This window comes from Equus asinus, chromosome 17 (assembly GCF_041296235.1).
Source record: "Equus asinus isolate D_3611 breed Donkey chromosome 17, EquAss-T2T_v2, whole genome shotgun sequence".
Classification (NCBI taxonomy): Eukaryota; Metazoa; Chordata; class Mammalia; order Perissodactyla; family Equidae; genus Equus; species Equus asinus.
Genome location: NC_091806.1, coordinates 11664041 through 11683378, shown reverse-complemented (window position 1 = coordinate 11683378; position 19338 = coordinate 11664041). Strand labels below are relative to the sequence as shown.

Sequence of the window (19338 nt, the reverse complement as noted above, 5' to 3'; positions counted from 1 at the left end):
CTGGAAGACTTTTGGAGAATCATTAAGTTCAAAGGAACTTTCTAGACTACCTTTTACTCAACTGGTGTTTAAGAAATGAAAGCTTGACGGACAGTTGATCCCAGTCACGATCTTCAGGTGGCCCTCCCCTGCCTGAAATTAGACTCACCCTCCTCCTCATGGGGACGTGGGAGAGGACGTCCACTGAAGGGACAATGGAGGAGCTCATGGCTACAGAAGAACACACTTAGCGCATGGCCACGCTTGGTCTGCAATGAGCACAGCTGATTTGAAAAACCAGAGTGCCCAGAGCTTACAGCGCTGGCAGCTGTGTCGGAGGGAAGCGGCCTCGTGAGAATGTGTGCCCTTGTTTAAAAAGCACACTGGGGCTATTCCAACTAATTCTTAATCCTTCCCCCTGTGCTCTGGTTGAAGCTCTGGACTGCCAAGATCCTGCAAGCTCACTGAATTCCCAGTTTTCACCCTGCTTCCCGGTCAACCACAGCCAAAGAATGAGGGCAAGGCACTCAGTCCTCATTCTGTTCCCTGATGTACTGAAAAATGGGAAGGGAAAAACGGGAGGGGAGGGGGGTGAAGAGACCTCCCTTCTCTCTTCCCGCTTTAAACCAGGAAGCTCCAAGGTCTTGGTTGAAGATTCCAGGCCAAGAATGGTGGCCACATGGCATCCACGCTCCAGTCCCCTGTCCTATGCTCAAGGCAGACATTTAGTCGCCACACTTCCCCTCTGAGCTCAGGGACAAGGCTTTTCCACACCGTCCTCCGGAGCGTTCTCAGGCCATGAGCATTTCACACAAGTTAACACTCACGGTCATGCCTGTTGTAGGCCACAGTGCTTAGACCCCCGAGTCATAAATAGCCCCCACAGGAATAGCAGTATGCCCTGGCGCAGCTGGAAACGTGGAGCCACGTGGAAGGGCATGTGTCAGCCGTCCCAGACCAGTGACCTCTGCCCATGGGAACCTTGAAGAATGTGCTGTGAAAGAGCATCTTGAAAGTTCTGTGATTCTCATGACTTGTACATTTGTCCAAACCCTTTATGAATTCACTTACACACCGTGTAGGTCCCATTTCTTAGAAAAACAAATTGTTCAAGTCTGATAACTGCTGTGTGAGTTGAAATTCCAGGAAGCAACAACCCCCCGATGTGCTGTTCGCAGGAACCAGAGGAGGGAAGTGGCCAGTGGCAGAAGGACTTCCGGCACGCCAGGCAGTGAGAAGAGAGCAGCAGGGGCTGGAGAGCTCAGCAGGGACTAGGCACTGTGCTAAGCACACTCTGCAAATTACCTAATGTAATCCGCAAAACCTTATTAGGTAAATAGTGTCATTATATACATCTTACATGTGAGGAAACTGAGGCCCACGGAGGTTGGGTGACTTCACCATGGTTATCCCTTTTAAGGTGGGAGCCGGAATGTGGACCCAGGCAGTCTGACGCCCGGGCCCATACTGCCAACCACCATGCCCCACATACTCACAACTCAGGATGTTTACAATACGGAGCCTTTTGGGGTCATAAATCTGACATTTTAATGCCATGAGGAAGGGTGTAGGGACTTAGGGAAATCTGAAGCAGAGAGAAAGACGCATCTACTCACCCCTCCTCCCCCTACCCTCCTCCTGCCTCTTCTCTGGTCCCAGGACGAGCTCTTCACCGCCCCTCCAGCAGAGCGACTAAAAGCACAGGCCTCAGGGGCTTCTGTTTCAAGTCTGACTTTGACCCTTAGTTGTGTGACCTTGGACGAGCTCCTTCTCAAGTCTCAGTTTACTCACCCACATCTCGTGAGGATTAAACGAGATAATCCATTAAAGCCCCAAGTTGGGCACACCTCAAATGCTCATAAATTCAGGCTGCCGTCCGCCCCCTCCCCGGCCTTCTTCTGGGGGGTGGGGGTTCTTCAGCCCTGTTTACCCAGCAGTGGCGCTGGCTCTCCCTGAGCTGCCCGTGAACAGCAGTGCGAGCATCGAGGCTCATCGACAGTCACTTTTATTGAGAACTATAGTTTCAAGAACAAACCACAAAAATAATGCTTTGGATTGGTGTCTGGGATTTTGCAGTGAGGAGCCTAGGATGGGGCTGGCCCCCTAACCTCCAGACCGACCAATGACCTTCTGTATCCACTTCTTCAGGCGGAACACATGTGTGTAGAAGCCATATTTTCCATTTCGGTCGCAGCCTTCACCCCATGAGACGACGCCTATCTGATACCAGCGGTTGTTAAAGGGGTTCTGAGGAAGAAACATGGCATTTCCAATAGGGCCAAGTCAAGGCAGTGTCAGTATTACCCTGTCAGGCAACTTTCTGAAAACTGGGGTCCCTCCTCACCTACCCCACCCCCCACAAGATCTCCCCACCAGCTCCTGGCCTTTAGAGCAGCTTACCTTCATGACAAAAGGTCCCCCACTGTCACCTTCACAAGCATCCCCTCGTCTCCCTTCATCGGGCTTGAAACCTTGAGACAGACAGCAGCACTGAGGAGCGTGGCTCAGACTCCAGCCGCTCCCCTTCAAGCGACACTGCTGGAGAGCATCTGCTTGACCCCTTCGAGGCATCCTTGACTCCTCATTTCCTCACCCACACGTCCAATCCTTTAGCAAATCGTGTCAGCTCCATCTTCAACATAATCCCAAATCCAACCCCTTCTCACCACTTCTACCCCAGGGCACACATCACTCGTATCCTCCCCTGAACCTCTGGTTTCCTCTAATCCTACTTTCACTCACCTACAAGCCATTCTCCATCCAACAGGCAGAATGACTTAAAAAATACGTTCGACTTACAGGTAGCTGAAGATAATGGCAGCTGCTTTTATCCAACTCTCCCCACATATCATCCACAAACAATACGGAACAACACAAACAACGACAAAAGCTACACACACAAAAATACATCTTCAACATAACTAGAATACAGAGAACACCCAAACTTCAAATCAACTTAATATATTTAATGTGCACATGATATTAAAACTTATACGGAGATGAAGACGGAAAAGTGTCTACCTGATAACAGAAGTGGGTGCAATTGAATTACGAATCTTGTAAATAACCCCAAATCTACAAAATGAATAGATGAAAACTAAATAGGTCCATCCGAAGATACTACAGGAAAACAAAAAAATAAGAGTTGAAAACAGCTCAGCTAATAAAACCTCTCGCCCAAAACACAACCATGAAACAGAAGAACACTGGAACTGAATTAAATTTTCTCAAGCAAATTTTTGGGATGGGACAAAACACCTTGAATCAGAAATTCAAAAATTAAAAATAACTGACAAACAGTGGGAAGAAATGCAAAGCAGAAAGTGGCCAGAATGGAACTTTCTCAGACCAAAGAAATGTGAGTCCCTCAGGAAGAAAAACAAAACAATGGAAGAGAACTAACATTTATCCAAGAAAACTTCACAGAAATAAAAGATTGAATGTACATATTAAAAGGATCTACCGGGTACCTGGCGGAACTGACCCGAAACACTCAACTCTGAGATATAACCTAATATATCCTAATAAAACTGTTAGACTCCAAAGATGAAGAAAAAACCTCCAGGCCCCCAAGCAAAGAGACGAAATACCTTGCGAGGTCCAAAGAATTACACTGGCATCAGACTTCTCAAAAACAACATATGAAGCAAACAACGATAAAGCCATATTTTCAAAATTCAAGGTAGGAAAACGTGAACCATGGTTTTATTTCCCACCAGGCTGACCTCCAGGGGTCAGGGCTACGGAAAAACAGTTATGAACATAGAAGAACTCAGGAAATCCTGCCCCCATACCCCTTCTTGAAGAATCTCCTACGGGGCAAGCTTGATCAACCAAGAGATGAATGCTGATGAACTGTTCTGACAAGTCAAAAAATGCAACGGAAAATATAGGTGGAGAAGAGAAAGAGGCAAGGAAACTCACTGATTGTCGTGTAGCCGATAGGTGAGACTTACGATTAAAAGGTTCTATAAGGAAATAAGGGACTAAGGGCATTTCAAAAAGGGGTAAGCCCAAAGATAATCAGTAGAACAAAAACACAAACCTTCCTAAATACATTAAACTTTTTTTTTTTTTTGAGGAAGATTAGCCCTGAGCTAATATCTGCCACCAATCCTCCTCCTTTTGCTGAGGAAGACTGGCCCTGAGCAAACATCAGTGCCCGTCTTCCTCTACTTTATATGTGGGACGCCTACCACAGCATGGCTTGATAAGCGATGCCAAGCCCGCACCCAGGATCCAAACTGGCGAATCCCGGGCCGCCAAGAAGCAGAACGTGTGAACTTAACTGCTGTGCCACCAGGCCAGCCCCTGTAAAACTTTTTTAAGAAGCAATGATCACAGAGGGAAGAAACACAACAAATGAAACATAATACACATAATGACAAAATAACAGGAGAGTTAATACTAATCCTATCAATCACATCAATAAATATGAATGGGCGTGACTCACTTATTTAAAAAGGAAAGGATTTTTAAACTAACTCACAAAGCAAGACCCAACTGTGCTACGTAAGAGACAACAAAGTGACTCGCAGAGGTGAAAACCACAGGGGTGGGGAGGATATATATCAGGTGAGTGGAAAAAACTAGAGAACAGGGACAGAGGTCCTGAAATGGAAAATAAGGAAGGACACTTTCAATGTCAAAGCCACAATTCACAGTGAACAAATAGCAGTTATGGATATCTCACCAAATGACAGCAACCACGTTTATAAAGTAAAAGACCACAGGCAATGCAGGGAGACAGAGAGAAATACAATAACAGAATTTAACACACCCAACGCAGTGCAAGACAGAGCAAGTGAACTGAAACTAAATAAGGACATAAACGACCTAATAACAAGTACGTGTACGGATATATATCAAACTTCACACGCAGGCAATAGAGGACACACCTCCAGCACACGCGACATTCACAGAAATCGATCAGACAGCTCTCTGTCAGAAAAAAGTCAGTTATACAAAGCAGAAGTATTACAGATGCCCTCTGACTGCCATATAGCAAAGCTCAAAATTATTAACAAAATCAAAATAAAAACAGGCCCTCCCATCTGGAAATTTAAAACCACCTATTAACTCTTGGATGAGAGAGTACACTGAAATTACAAAATTTCTAAAAAATAATGATAATGAAAACACTACATAGTGTTTTCTATGAACAGAGAAAAATGCACAGCCCTTCTCAAAAATCAAAGATCAAAAATAAATTAACCAAACTGTCAACTCAAAAGCTAGAAAGAAAACAGTAAAGTAAACCAAAAGAAAGCATAAGGAAAAAAATTTTTAATATAAAAGCAGGAAATAATAAGGTACAGAATAAAAAAACAATAGGCCCAATTAATAAGTCAAATTCCTAGGTATTTTTTGGTTTTTTTGCAACCACTAGCTAATTTACTCAAGAAAAATAAGGGAGAAAACACAAATATATAAAATAAGGTGACAAAGAGAAAAAAAATCGTAAGAGAATACATTGCAGCACTTCAGAAAGATACAATATAGACTTGAACAAACAGGAAGACTTTTTTTTTTTTTTTTTTTTTTTGCTGAGGAAGATTCGCCCTGAGCTAACATCTGTGCCAATCTTCCTCTATTTTGTACGTGGGCTGCTGCCACAGCTTGGCCACCGCCAAGTGGTGTACGTCCATGCCAGGAACTGAACCGGAGCTGCCAAAGCAGAGTGTGCCAAACTTAACCACTAAGCCACACGGCCAGCCCCTGGGAAGACATTTCTTGTCCTTGGATAGAATGACTCAACATCAAGAAGATGACAGTTCTCCCTAAATTAATTTATAAATTAAAATAAATTAAAAATACCCACCAGCTTTTTTATGGAGCTAGACAAGTTGATATCAAAGTTCATATGGAAGGACAAACATGTAAGGATTGCCAAGAAAACACTAGAAAAGGAAAACTATGAGACACCACAAGCCCTACCAGATATTAAAACATACGCTAAAGCCTCTATAATTAAAACAAGACAGAGTTTTAGCAGAATAGACAAACAGACAAACAGAATGGAATGTCTTCAAATAGAAACAGACTAAGTACACAGAGAAACTTGTATGTGATAAAGGCGACATCTCAAATCACTGGGGCAAAGATAGAATTTTTAATAAGTGGTGTAGGGACAGCTGGTTAGCCACTTGGAAAAAGATAAATTAGATCCATACTTCACATCATACGCAAGAATAAACTCCAAAAGACTCAGAGATCTAAGTGTAGAAAAAGGAAACCAGGGGCCGGCCCCGTGGCCGAGTGGTTAAGTTCGCGCGCTCCGCTTCGGTGGCCCAGGGTTTCGCTGGTTCGGATCCTGGGCGCGGACATGGCACCGCTCATCAAGCCATGCTGAGGCAGCGTCCCACATGCCACAACTAGAAGGACCCACAACTAAAAATATACAACTATATACCGGGGGGCTTTGGGGAGAAAAAGGAAAAAATAAAATCTTTGAAAAAGAAAAAGGTAACCGAGTACCAGAAGAAAACATGGGTGAATTTCTCTATGACCTGGGGGTAAGCAAGGTTTCTAACTCATCCTCAAAATCCAGGTGCAACACAATAAAATACTAATAAACTGGAATACATAAAAAAATGTTAATTGGATGGCAAAAAAATTATAAAGGTTGAAAAATGAACAAATGGGGAGAAAATATTTGCAACGTATATCACAAACAAAGGCCTAATATCACTAGTATATGAAGAACTCTAAAAAACCGGCTGGAAAGGGAGGAAAAATGGGCAAAAAACATGAATAGACAATTCATTAAAAAGTTATATAAATCATTTTTTATCATTTTGTATCAAAAATGATACAAATCATTAAAAATGATATAAAAATGGGCACTAAGCATATAAAAAGATGTTCATTTGCAAAATATTAGAAACAATCTAAACCCCATACACAAGAAACGGTTGAATAAACTGTGGTACATCCACATAATGGAGTATAAAGTGGCTATAAAATTTTACTTTAAGGAAAAACTCTATATCCCATATGGAATGAATTTCCAGGATACACCAAATGAAAAAAGCAAAGTACTAACTTTAACTTAACTGGTGGCGCAGCGGTTAAGTGCGCACGTTCCACTTCGGCAGCCCGGGGTTCACCGGTTCGGATCCCGGCTGCGGACATGGCACCACTTGGCAAAGCCATGCTGTGGCAGGCGTCCCACCAAAATAAATAAATAAATAAATAAATAAATAAATAAAGCAAAGTAGAAAAGAATATCTATAGTATTGCCACCCTGTGTGTAAGAAAGGGGAAATAAGAAAATATACACGTGTCTGCTCATTTATGCAAAAAGAAACCCAGGAAGGATAAATGACAAACTCCCAAGAGTGATTAACTACAGCCCTGGATGAAACGGACTCAAAGGACGGGGCGGGAACGGGACAGGTGGGGGAGGGGAGAGTCTCCTGTCTGAGTGTACCTGTTATAAACGGTCTTTCAGAACCACGTTATACTCCAAAATAAACAAACATGTTTGTGTGTGTATATATATACACATACATACAATGGAATACTACTCAGTCATAAAAGAAGATGAAATTGTGCCATTTTCGACAACACTGATAGGCCTTGTGGGTATTATACTAAGCAAAATAAGTCAGAGGGAGAAAGCCAAATACCATATGATTTCACTCATATGTGGAAGATAAACACACACACAGATTGGTGGTTACCAGAGGGGAGGGGGAGGGGGTTGGCGAGAGGCTAAAGGGGCACGGGTGCACAGTGACGGATGGCAGCTACATGTTGGTGGTGAACACGATGTAGTATACACGGAAGTGGAAATATAATGATGTGCCCCTGAAATGGATACAATGTTATAAACCAGTGTTACCTCGATAAAAAAATTAAATAAAAAATAAAGACAACAAAGATGGGAAAGGGCACCCGAAATTGAATACAATCAGAAACAAATGAGCCCAACAGTATTTTAAATAAATAACACAGAGAAGGGGGGAAAAAAAGAACTAACCCACGCCACTTCTGGACACAGCATTTCGACTGTATCGTCAGGGCAGAGACAGAAACAGCTGTGAAGAAGGGTGGACTCCAGCCCGTAGGACCGTGGGTGATAGACTCTGAACTGCGTGTCCTAGTGCTGAGCAAACAAGCAAATATGTTACAGACAAGGGGAGTCAGCCATCTCACCGCCAACAGACAGAGAGGAAATAAGGAGAGAGAGAATCTAAAATGCATCCTGTTGGACAGCAGTGGGAGGTTTCAGTATGAACTCACGGTGATGGGTAGGAAGATAAATAGACAGGAAAATAGTTATAGATGTCGGTGTTTGCGTAACACACATACTGTCCACTTCTGTCCACTGAGAGGACCTAGAAGCAGTGAGAGCCCAGGAGCGCTGTGCACCCCTACCACCCGGATCTTGGTTTCTATTACTCTCCACTAGAGAAAGATAAGACGAACCCGGAGCATCTGTGCCAAGAGTAAGAAAGGACTCAAAGAGTGACAGGGACATTGCCAAAGTCACAGAAGCCAGGTTGCAAGGCCTCCCACTGGCCAAGCCTGGGGTAATTTGAACATCAGAATAAGTAATGATGGTAGAACAAAGTAAGGACCGTGAGTCCACACTGATAGAAGGAAAGAAAGGAAACGTGTGCCCTACAACAACGTGATAACTAGTAACTGTAGACACAACGACAGAATTAGAAAGGCACCATCCGGCAGCCACCACAGCAGGGACAACGATTTGATGAGAAACAGGATGGACAGTATCCAAGAATCTCCTCACAAGATATGTATTGGTCACAAATTGGAAAATAGAACTTGATAGTGAGAAACCTGGCAGATGCAGACGCCACCTTCACCAGGGGGTCAGAGTTAATCTCAGCAGTTATGGGACAAATCGACATCACGTGCCTGCTAATGGCCCTGAGGACACAGCCCTTAGCCCAAATGTGACCATTAGACAAACCCAAAGTGACGGCCGATCCACAGAATCACTGGCCTGTACTCATCAACTATGTCAAGGTCATGAAAGGCACAGAAAGATTGACAACTAAGCATAATGGCTGATCCTGGATTGAATCCTGGATGAGAAAAACTTTTTCTCTTTTGCTATAAAAGACATCAGTAAGTAGGACAATCGGAAAACATTTGAATAAGCTCTACAAATTAGATAACGGTACTACGTCATTATTAATTTCTTGATTTAATAATTGCACAGTGGTTATGTAAGAGAACATTCTTAGTTTGTTGAAAATACTCAAGTACATGGGTAAAAGGCACCATGTGTACAATACACTCTCAAACAGTGTGTGTAGAGAGGAACACACACAACACACACACAAAGCCGGGGAGCAGACTCTGGATGAGGATGTACAGGAATTCTTTGTGTTATTTTTGCAACTTTTCTGTGAGTCTAAAATTATACTAAAATTTTTTAAAATTAACTGTTAGGCCATTTATTTACCCGCCTCAGACCCGCCAATAACGTCCCCTGTCACTCCACACACGCCAAAGTCCTCAAGGCCTCGGGGAAGTGCCCGTCCTCTGCTGCCCACGTCTCTCCCCCTGCCTACTGCTGCGGGTCCTGTGTTTACTGCCCTCCAGCCACACAGGCCTCCCTGCTCGTCCTCAGACACGCCCAGCAGTCTCCCACCTCAGGGCCTTTGCACCTGCTGTCCCCTCAGCCTGGAGTGGCTCACTCCTTCACTTCTTTGAGTCTCTGCTCAAACACCACCTTCTCAGAGAGGGCTTTTCCAACCACTCTATTTAGAAGATCAACCCTGGCCCCATCTCTCCCTCCCCCACTCTGCTTCCTTTTCCTCCCTAGTAGCGATGGCTATTCTAGATCTGTTTATTGACCCTCCCTCCTTCTAGAAAAGCAGCTCTCCGAGGACACAGGCATTGTCTATCTGGGTCCTTGTTGCATACCCTAGAATACCGCCTGGATCCTAGCGGGCATTCAGTAAATGTTTGCTGAATGACTGAATGATGAGCGGCTTTTCCTCCAGCCAGGCCTTCTTGCTGCTCTCTGGGCTCACGTACACTGACAACTTCCGCCGGGACCACCACCAGTCACAGAGAGCCTGACACTTTCTGTACGCTACCTTTTAACCCTCACACAACCTTATGGGATGGAGGTTCTATCTCCATTTTACAGACGAAGAAACGGAGCCTCCAAGAGGGTTAGCAACTTTGCCCAAACTATACGGCTCATGCGTGACTGGAGCCGGGCCCTGAACAGGCCTGTGCCCTCTACGTGTCTCCGCGCCCCGCCCCCCGCCCCCCAAGCCCGGCTGCTCCCTTGGCCGAGCCGCGCCCGGGGGACTTGCCAGCACAGAACATGTTGTCGGTGATGCGGATGCGGGTGGAGGCCTTGCAGACTGAGTGCTCCACGATGGGCAGGTTCACGACCTGCAGGACGCTGGGCTGCACCTCTCCGATGTGGCCCGTCCACGTCTCCTTCAGGTTGCCCCAGCCTGTCACCCGCCCTTTGTATCCAGCGTGGAACAATCTTTGGGGGAGGGAGAAGGACCCAGTGAGAACCGACTCCTCCAGGAGCCTCCGAGCCCCGACCCCGTCCCTTTGCGCCCTGAATCGAGAACAGCAGAGAGCGGGAACTTGTGGGGTTACTCCAAGACGCCGAGGCCCGGAAGGCAGCCCAGGCCCCCGGCCACCCCACCTGGTTGTGGTCTCCTTGTCAGGGAGGCACACGGGGTGGACGTGGTCGCTGAACGCAATGGGCCTCCTGAGCTTCAGGAGGGCGATGTCCCGGTCCAGGTTGTCCCTCCAGTTGTACTTGGGGTGGATATAGATCTTTTCCAGCATGGAGATCTTTTCAACACCTCGCTCGTACCTGCGCAGAGGCCAACAGAGACGGAGAGCGGGAGGCCACCCAGTGAGGGACAGCCAGTGTCCTGAGCAAGGAAACTGCGGGCCCTCAGGGTCTGGAGTCAGGCTGAGCAGCGAGGGGAGAGGGCTGGCTCCTGCCTTGCTGCCCCCTGGCAGCTTCCCCCCGGCCTGAAGTTGCACGGGCTTAGGAATCAAACAGCCCAGGCAGGTGGGGGGACGCAGGCGGTGGCCTCCACTCAGAGTCACACCTGGGTCATGTCCTGGAGCCTTGAGGGCAGGCCAGGGTTTTGCTGTCTGCAAAGTCTTAGTTTCTCTGTCCCCATTTCCGAGCTGTGATGAGCACGCGGCCAAATGGACTTTGCAGCAGACTGCTGGGTTTTCTGCAGCCATCTCCCACGTGCCCCAGAGTCACCAGAGCCCTCACAGTCACTCTGGAGGACTCAGACCCCTGCCAGACACCCACGGGCCTCCAGTTCTGTACCTGGTGCGGGAGTGCTTGCCAATGCGCACCAGAAGGTCATTCTCAGTGAAGTTCTTGTCCCAAGGCGGGTACAGGAGACAGTGGGCAGCTGTGAGCACCCAGCGGTCACTGATGAGGCTGGCCCCACACAGCAGCTCCTGAGGACTCTTCCGGAAAATCATTACCTGCCTGGGAGGGGGGGTGGGAAGCATTAGGAGCTGGGGGGCTGCCCTTCCACCGGCCCTAAAGTAGAAGGTCCCAGGCTTAAGAAGTAACTGGACAGAGCTGCCAGCTGTGCCCAGACCCCAGCTCAACCTGGCCTCCCTTGGGGACTGAGACATATGTGATACCGAGGGGCTGCCTCATGCTTTTTGCACCCTTTCCCAGCTTCTTCCAGTCCAGAGTTTGCACAGCTTTGCACAGCTCTGGGGTGAGAACTGGATTCAAGTCCGGCTGTGCAAACCATCACTTTGGCAAGTCACTTAACCTCTCTGAGCCTCAGCTTCGCCATCTGCATATGAGAAGTAATAAACCCAATCTCGAAAGATGCTGTGAGGATTCAGTGAGATGTTGGCGCTCCACTATCCTCGCTGTGCCCAGGCCTGCGAAGGCAGAGAAGTCTCCGGGGCCAGGGACCAGGGTGGGAGCGGACCGCATGCCCCGCCAGCCAGTGAAGGTAGTGCCAAGTGGGGACCCACCAGGGTGCGAGGCCCAGCTCGGCGTCCCAGCCCTCCACGATGCGCCCGTCAATGTAGGAATCCAAAAGCTCCTTTTCCGTTTTGTCCTCTACAGACTTCTTCTCGAACAGAGGCCTCAGCCCACAGTCTGCAGAGCAAGCCGGACGTGAGGAGCCAAGCGCAGAGCCCTGCCCGGAAGCCCCCCGCCCCCCAATGCTGCCTCACCTGCCTCCCCAGAGCCGAAGGTCTTCACATCAAAGAAGAGCGGGAAGTCCTGGTCAGTGGTGCGTCCCTCGATGGGCGCGTCCGGGTCCTCGCCGAACTGGTCTTCCGCCTCCTCATCCAGTGGATCCTCTGCAGGGACCCAGGCACTGGCTGGGGCTGGGCTGGGCCATTCCTCACCCACCCCCGAGAGCTCCCCAAGCCCCCAGCCACCTTGGAAGCCATGAGTTGTAGAGGCTAAGATCCCAAGCGCACCTGGGTTACTAGGGAACTTAACCTCCTGGGCCTCAGTTTACTCAGCTGTAAAATGGGGCTAGGACTGCCCCACATGGCTGATGTGAGGCTGTCACGAACACACGCACAGCACGTGTGGAAGCCTTCCATCAGGAAGGCACTGTCCTCCTCGCTCCCCCTCGGCTGTGTCCTCTGTCTCAGCCCCCTCCCACCCTGCCCTCTCACCGCAGTAGTTGAGGTCGCAGTACTCGAAGTAACCAGGCTTCCCTGCCACGTAACACCACACGCCCTCCTCGTCCCCGTCTGGGTTGCGGCAGAAGTTCTCCACCAGCTTCACCTCCCGGTTGAAGTCCTGGTCCTTGCTCAGGGCCTCGGCATCACTGCTGGCCCAGACCAGGCAGGGGGACCCATGTGTGGTCACTGCTAGGCGACCTTGGTACTGCTGGCCACGATCAGGGACACATGACTCCAAGGAAGGTGACAGATTCTTCGTGGAGCTGGAGTATGGGGTCAGCGGCGCAGTGACGCCGTGCCCACCTGGCAGGAGAGGAGGCAGAGGAGCAGAGGGTGGGACCACATGGGGAGCCAGATGCACAGGATTTGAATTCCCACCTTGCCGCCTTCTTCCTATGTGACCCCAGGCAGCTTACCCTCTCTGAGCTTCGGTTTGGTTGCCTATCAAGGGGGTTCCTAGTGCTGTGCTTGCAGGGTTGTCGAGAGATTTAAGCAAAACATATGCCGTAACTGTCAGGTGCATCATAAGCCAGAGATAGTAACCAGGTTTCACCTCCTGGGCTATCTCTAATCTATTGGTAGCAACTGCCTGGAGTTTGTTTTGTTTTGTTTTTTGGTGAGGAAGAGTGGCCCTGAGCTAACAACCCTGCCAATCTTCCTCTCTTTTGTGTATGGGATGCCGCCACAGCATGGCTTGATAAGTGGTGCTAGGTCCACGCCAGAGATCCAAACTGGCAAAGCCTGGGCCACCAAAGTAGAGTGCGCAAACTTAATCACTACGTGCTGCTAGGCCAGCCTCCTGCCTGGAGTTTTGAAAGGATTCTGTTTTCATAGGGGCACAGCAGAAAAAATAGCTGAGAAGACTGAGCACAACCACGCGGGCAGTCGATCAATTTCAGCATGCTGCTACATATTTATCATCGGCCTGTGTGCATGTGCCGGGCGGGCTTGGTAAATAAAGCTGCTTTTGTTACCAGGATCGATAACGTGCTCTGAGACCAGTCCCTGGATCAAACACTGAGTCCAGTGCAGATGCATGAAGAAGAATCCAGCCCATGTTTGGTAGATTGATTCCTGGCACTAATTCTTTCCCCTGCCTGCATCCTCATCCTTTGCCTTGTGATTTCACGGGCAAAGGTGTACTTCTCCACCTCTTGACTTTGGCCTTGACTACGTGGCTCGCTCTGGCCAATGGAACGTGGGCAGGACTGAGTGTCAGTTCTGAGCCTTGGCCTTAAGACACGTGGTGTGTTTCTGCTCACTGTTTCATACGTCTGCCGCCACCATGGGAAGCCGGTGCCTTTCAGCCTCAGCCTCAGCATGAGAACAGTGTGGAGCAGACTCCACAGGGAGCCAAGCTCAGCTGGACTCCTCGTTTGAAGCAGAGGCACAGCTGCCATCGGCAGAGTCCACAGACGCGTGAGATCAGCAGAGCCGCCCCAGCCGCCCCTCAGACACGTAAGGACCAAATGCTGATGGGTGTATGCCCCTGAGCTTTTGTGGCTGTTTGAGATTTTGTGGGGTTTGCAGCATTATTGTGGCTACAGCTAACTGACACATCACGGGAAATAACAACGACCGGATCATTCAGGGATGGACTGTCTGAGGCCTGCTCTGTGATGCCCAGAAAAGGGCCTGTGGACTGAACTGCTTAGGGAGGGCTTCCTGGAGGAAGAGCGTCTCAGGCAGCAAGGAACGAGCCACAGCTTGGGTCATAAGGGAGCGAAGACTGGGGAGGGAGAGCAGGAGGCTGGAAGCCAACTCTCTCTGGTCTCCTGACTTTACTGGCTGACAGGCCCAACTACGTTGGAGATGACTAACCCCTGCTTGAAGGTAGCAGGATCTGGGTTCCCATCCCAGGCTGCCAGGCCCCATGAAGACCCCTGGACCTTGGCCATGGTCTGCCTAGTCACCCCCAGCTCACCACACACGGGGATGCTGCACTCCTCCCTCCGCACGGTGGGGTCCGTGGTGTAGCACCAGGGCCCGGAAGAGCTGCCATCTGGGTTGCGGCAGAAATTCTCCTGCAGGTCGGCCCCAGGGTGGGTGGTGCAGTTGATTCTGGAATAGGAAATTTCTCAGCAGGAGGCCATGCCTCGCCCACCCTGATGTCTTCTTGCCCCCGTTCTCAGCCTGCTGGCAGACAGGCCTGCCCATCACTCACTCGGGCTTGTGTGGGTAGCGACTCCTCCACAGCTGGCACTCGATGCCTGACCGGGTAAAGTTCACGTGCCCTCGGTAGTTCATACCCAGACCTTCGGCACAGTTACCTGCAGAGACCCCAGCCCAGGTCTCTTACCCCACGAAGTTGTCCCCTCTAACAAACCCCCTAGGATTTGTCCCTCTCTCCTAGCAAAGCTCTGTCTGTGCACCCCCTCCAAGCTTCCTCTGGTCCATGACCCTTAACCTGCACGTACTCAGCACCTCCTCTGCACCCTGCAGTTCTCCACTCCATTTAACAATAATCACCAAATATTCACTGAGCACTCACCATGTGACTACCATGTGACAAGCACTGTGCCAGCTACTAAGGACATAGCAATGAATAAGATAGTCATAGTCAGGATAGGTCCCTGCCCTCATGGAGCTTATAGTCAGTGGCTCCTCATGGCCAGCAAGATGAGAAGGTGACCAAGGTCCTTCTAATTTGGCCCTGGTCTACCTGTCCTGTTATCTTAGCTCCTCATGCCTCAGGGCCTTTGCCTATGCTGTTTCCTTTGCTTGGAATGCTCTCCTGTTTGTTCATCAGTGCGTCCCACAAATCCAGGGAAAACTCTACTTCTTCCAGGGAGCTGTCCCTGGTTCTGCCAGCAATATAAATGCCCCTTCTCCTGGAACAGACCATTGCTGGCGATTACTCTGCGGTTTTGCATTTTCGTTTTCCTATGAGATTGTGAGCTCCTTGATTCTCTTAAAATCCCAGCACTTGACATAGTGCCTGGCACATAGCAGGGACTTAGTGAAATGTTTGTTGAATAAGTTATTTAACAAGTGAAATTGTGGCCAGCGATTAACAAGTTCCACGTAGGAGGGCCTGTTGTCATCCTGAGGGTGTGTTCGGGATGCCATGGAGGAGCGAGGAGGCTCCAGGAAGCCTCAGCAAGTGGTGGCATTTGAACCGGTTCTTGCGGATAGAGAGCTTTTCAGTAAATGGTGACGGTTGCTCCAGGGGAGGATGACAGAGTGAGCAAGGGCCAGGAAGTAGAAACTTCTTGGCGCGTTTAGAGAAGCGCTCACTGCCAGAGTAGCTAGGGCTCTGGGTTCCTGGTTGGTGCCATGGGAGACAAGCTAGAAGGGAAGGTTAAGGCCAGAGCCTACAAGTTCACCAGCCCAAGCAGCCCATGTGTTGTTCTGGAACACTGGGGAGCCACTCAAGGTTTTGGAGAATGAATATGACATCATTGGAGCTCTGCCCTGGGGACATGGGGAAGACTGACTGGCGAGGGCAGGGGCTCGAATGAGAATGTTAATTCATTATCCATTCATTTGTTCATCCAACATTAATCATCTCAGTTACAGCCAGGCACAGAGCCAAGTGTCAACATATGTCCTTGACGGCAGGAACGGAAAGGCAACGTCAGATGCTAGAGACCCCCACGGCTGGGCCACAAGCCAGTACCCACGCTACTCTGCTCGTCTCCAGGCTGCCCCCTCATACCCACCCTACTCTGCTCGTCTCCAGGCTGCCCCCCATATCCGCCCTACTCTGCTCGTCTCCAGGCTGCCCCCTCATACCCACCCTACTCTGCTCGTCTCCAGGCTGCCCCCTCATACCCACCCTACTCTGCTCGTCTCCAGGCTGCCCCCTCATATCCGCCCTACTCTGCTCGTCTCCAGGCTGCCCCCTCATATCCGCCCTACTCTGCTCATCTCCAGGCTGCCCCCTCATATCCTGCCCTCCACCCTCATGTTAGTTCCTCACCTTCCAGACATTCAACGAGCTTTTCTCGAGGTTTCCTCACCGACTCACAAGCTGGAAAAGACCCAGAAACACCTTTTGGATTGGGGGTAGGGACAGGATGGGTTTGAGTAAAAGGTACACAGGACGACACTCAGAAACGGAGATGGACACACAGATAGACGGAAGGAAAGAGGGAAAGAGGGTGGGTGGCTGGGTAGATGACTGGAAAGAAGAAAAGAGTTTGGGTGGATAGGTGGGTGACTGAACAGACCAGAAGATTCTCTGGGGTAGCACGTTCTCTAACTGGGGTCCCCAGGACTCCCTCCCCAGGGCTTACCTGTGTACTTCGCCCAGAACGCTTCCTGAAAAACAAGGGCTGGCATGAGGCTGTGGCAGGATCCTGTTTCGTTTGGTTTTTAGTAACAAAACAAATAAGTCTTCTCCTTATACTTTCCTCTTTCCCTTCCCCTGGGCATGCAGGGGGCAGACTTTGGGGAGGTTTGTGGCAGAGTTTCCTACGTTTGTTTCCAAAAGCCCAAGGCCGCTGAGAAGAGTATTCGAGGAGAGGGGGACTCCCCAGCCCACAACCAAGACTGAAAGGGAGTCCCCTGGCTGCGGAAGCCTGGAGGAGAGGGGAGCATGGGGCCCCGGTGGGGGGCCCAGGTAGAGCCTCAAGGAAGGGAAAGGCAGCATGGGGCTCCCGGAACACTGAGCCCTCCACCCAGGGCTCCCGGCCTGGCCAAAGTCCCACCCCTAAGGGTGGCACAGAAGTATCCGAAAAGCTGAAGCCAAGAGGCCATGTAGGACAGGGCCAGGGGCTCCAGAGATCCCAGTGTAGATAGATGTCTGAGGACTGAGGAGGCCCCCTGATGTCCTGGAGCCTCATGGGTCCCCAAGACCTTGACACAGCCCAGGCATCAGGACCCCCAAGAAAGGTTGAGGTTGCTTCTCTTGGCAGCCTGGTGAAATGGGGCCCAGAGATGAAATAAAGTCATCAAGAGTTAAGGACTGCACTGTTCATTCCTCTCATTTGTGGCCCTAGAGTCAGGCCCCCTGAGAGGGACCCCTGGCCTCCCTCAGGGCAGCCCAGCGCTCACCGTGGCGCTGGAAGACTCCAGGGCCTCGAAGGCCTCCTCGTAGCTGCACTGCTCCTCCACACACTCCCGCTCCAGGTCGCCCTTGCGCAGCTCCTCCAGGAAGCCGCTGTTGGCGCGGCGGACCCGCTGGAGCAGTGATAATGCGTGCTGAGGGGCCAGGAACACTGCAGTAGGAGAGGCACGGGACAGTGACCTCAGGGAGTCAGGCTGTCTTGGCCACCGTCGGGGCAAGAAGCAAACCTGGCCTGCCTTGCTGGCTTCCGAAAGGGGATGTCTAGGATGGCGGCAGGACCCAAGAGGCTGCTAATGGTAGCCCACCAGCTCCCCTCCTTTCACTGGTCACCCCCAGCACGCTCCCCGTATTGTAAGAGAAAAGCAGCCACTGTCCGTCCAGGCCTGAGCACCCGCCTCCTTCCCTAAGCTGGATCCCATGGGCTGAGACCCATCTGGGGGCCCATTTCCATGGGCCCATATCCCTGTCTGTCCGTCTGTCCCAGGTTCCAAGCCCCCTTACCATGCTGGCTGTGCACAAGGCCAAACAGGGTAGCCAGGGCCAGGCAGCCAGGTAGCCACAGGCCGCGGACGTGCGCCATAGTGTGTCGGCTGCTGGGACTCTGAGGGTTCGTCCTGACCCCTCCAGGTTAATGTTGAACTAACATGAAGAAATCAGCCTAGAGGCAGAGGTCAGCGGGTCAGGGCTGTGGGGACAAGTGGATAGACAGTCCACCTCCACGTCCAGGGAGGCCAGGTCCTCCTGGGACGAGGGATGGATGGTCTGGGAGGAAGTCACAAAGGAAAACCAGTGTAACTACCATCGTCCAGCCCCTCCTGCCCTGAGACATGGGTCAACTTGGGCCTGTGTGGTCACAGGCTCTTCCTGAGGCCCCTGCCAATCCCACCATATGATGATGGCTGCTTTAATCTCTGTGTGCCTCAGTTTCCTCATCTGTACAATTGGAATAGCACTTGGCGTGAGGACTAAGGGAGATTAGGAATGTAAAGCCCATGAAATACTACGAGTGCTTAATAGTCAGTAGACAGACGGATGTAAACCCATGGGGAGGTTTGTGGAATCACAACACACAGAAGAAAATAGAGATGAGGGTGCGGCCAGATGAGAGTGGCCCGCCCTGACCCAGGACACACTGGGGGCAGGGATGGCCAACATCTGCTCCAGCCTCTCAGCCACGGATGGAGGGTCCCACTTCCCCTTTCCCCTCTGGGAAGCTGTGGAGGTGTGCTTGTGTTGCGTGTCATGTGCCTGGGAGGAGGAGCCAGGCCCAGAGCCCCTTGGGCCTCGGGTCTGCCCTCTCTTACCCCGGAACAGGGGCAGCCCAAATCCTCGGGTCTCTGCGGCAGGGCCTCGCCCACCACCCCCCCCCGCCGCCCCCGCCTGTCTGCCCCTGGCCAGGCCTCAAGTGGCTGCTGTCCTACACTGCCCCTCGCCCAGCGCTGCTCCGTCCGTCCTCCATTTCCTGTTTGCGGTACACAAGGTAAATATTAGTCCTCGGTCTAATTAGGACAGAGGGACAAAGAGCAGGAACACAGGCAGCACAGGTTCTTGCCTTGCCCTCCCTCAGTCCTGGCCATTTGGCATCTGGACTGTAGTTGTGTACAATCTGGGAAGGTCACAGGGAGGGGCCGATGCTGAGCAGGGAAGAGAGAAGGCTGGCAGAGCACCGGGGACCAGGACTCTCAAGAATCAGCTTA

General features: G+C 50.5%; 1 protein-coding gene across 1 annotated transcript; it reads right to left on the bottom strand.

Moving 5' to 3' along the window:
• Positions 1-1966: 1966 nt before the first annotated feature.
• F2 (coagulation factor II, thrombin) lies at positions 1967-18299 on the bottom strand. The gene is made up of 14 exons (XM_014861309.3): positions 18143-18299; positions 17629-17792; positions 16869-16893; positions 16553-16603; positions 14795-14900; positions 14555-14691; positions 12622-12933; positions 12166-12294; positions 11962-12088; positions 11285-11452; positions 10634-10807; positions 10284-10465; positions 2380-2450; positions 1967-2226 (listed from the first exon to the last, which is right to left on the bottom strand). Exons 1-14 carry the CDS (start codon positions 18219-18221, stop codon positions 2083-2085), a joined length of 1869 nt encoding a protein of 622 aa, XP_014716795.1. The 5' UTR covers positions 18222-18299; the 3' UTR covers positions 1967-2082.
• Between the last annotated feature and the right edge of the window lie 1039 nt (positions 18300-19338).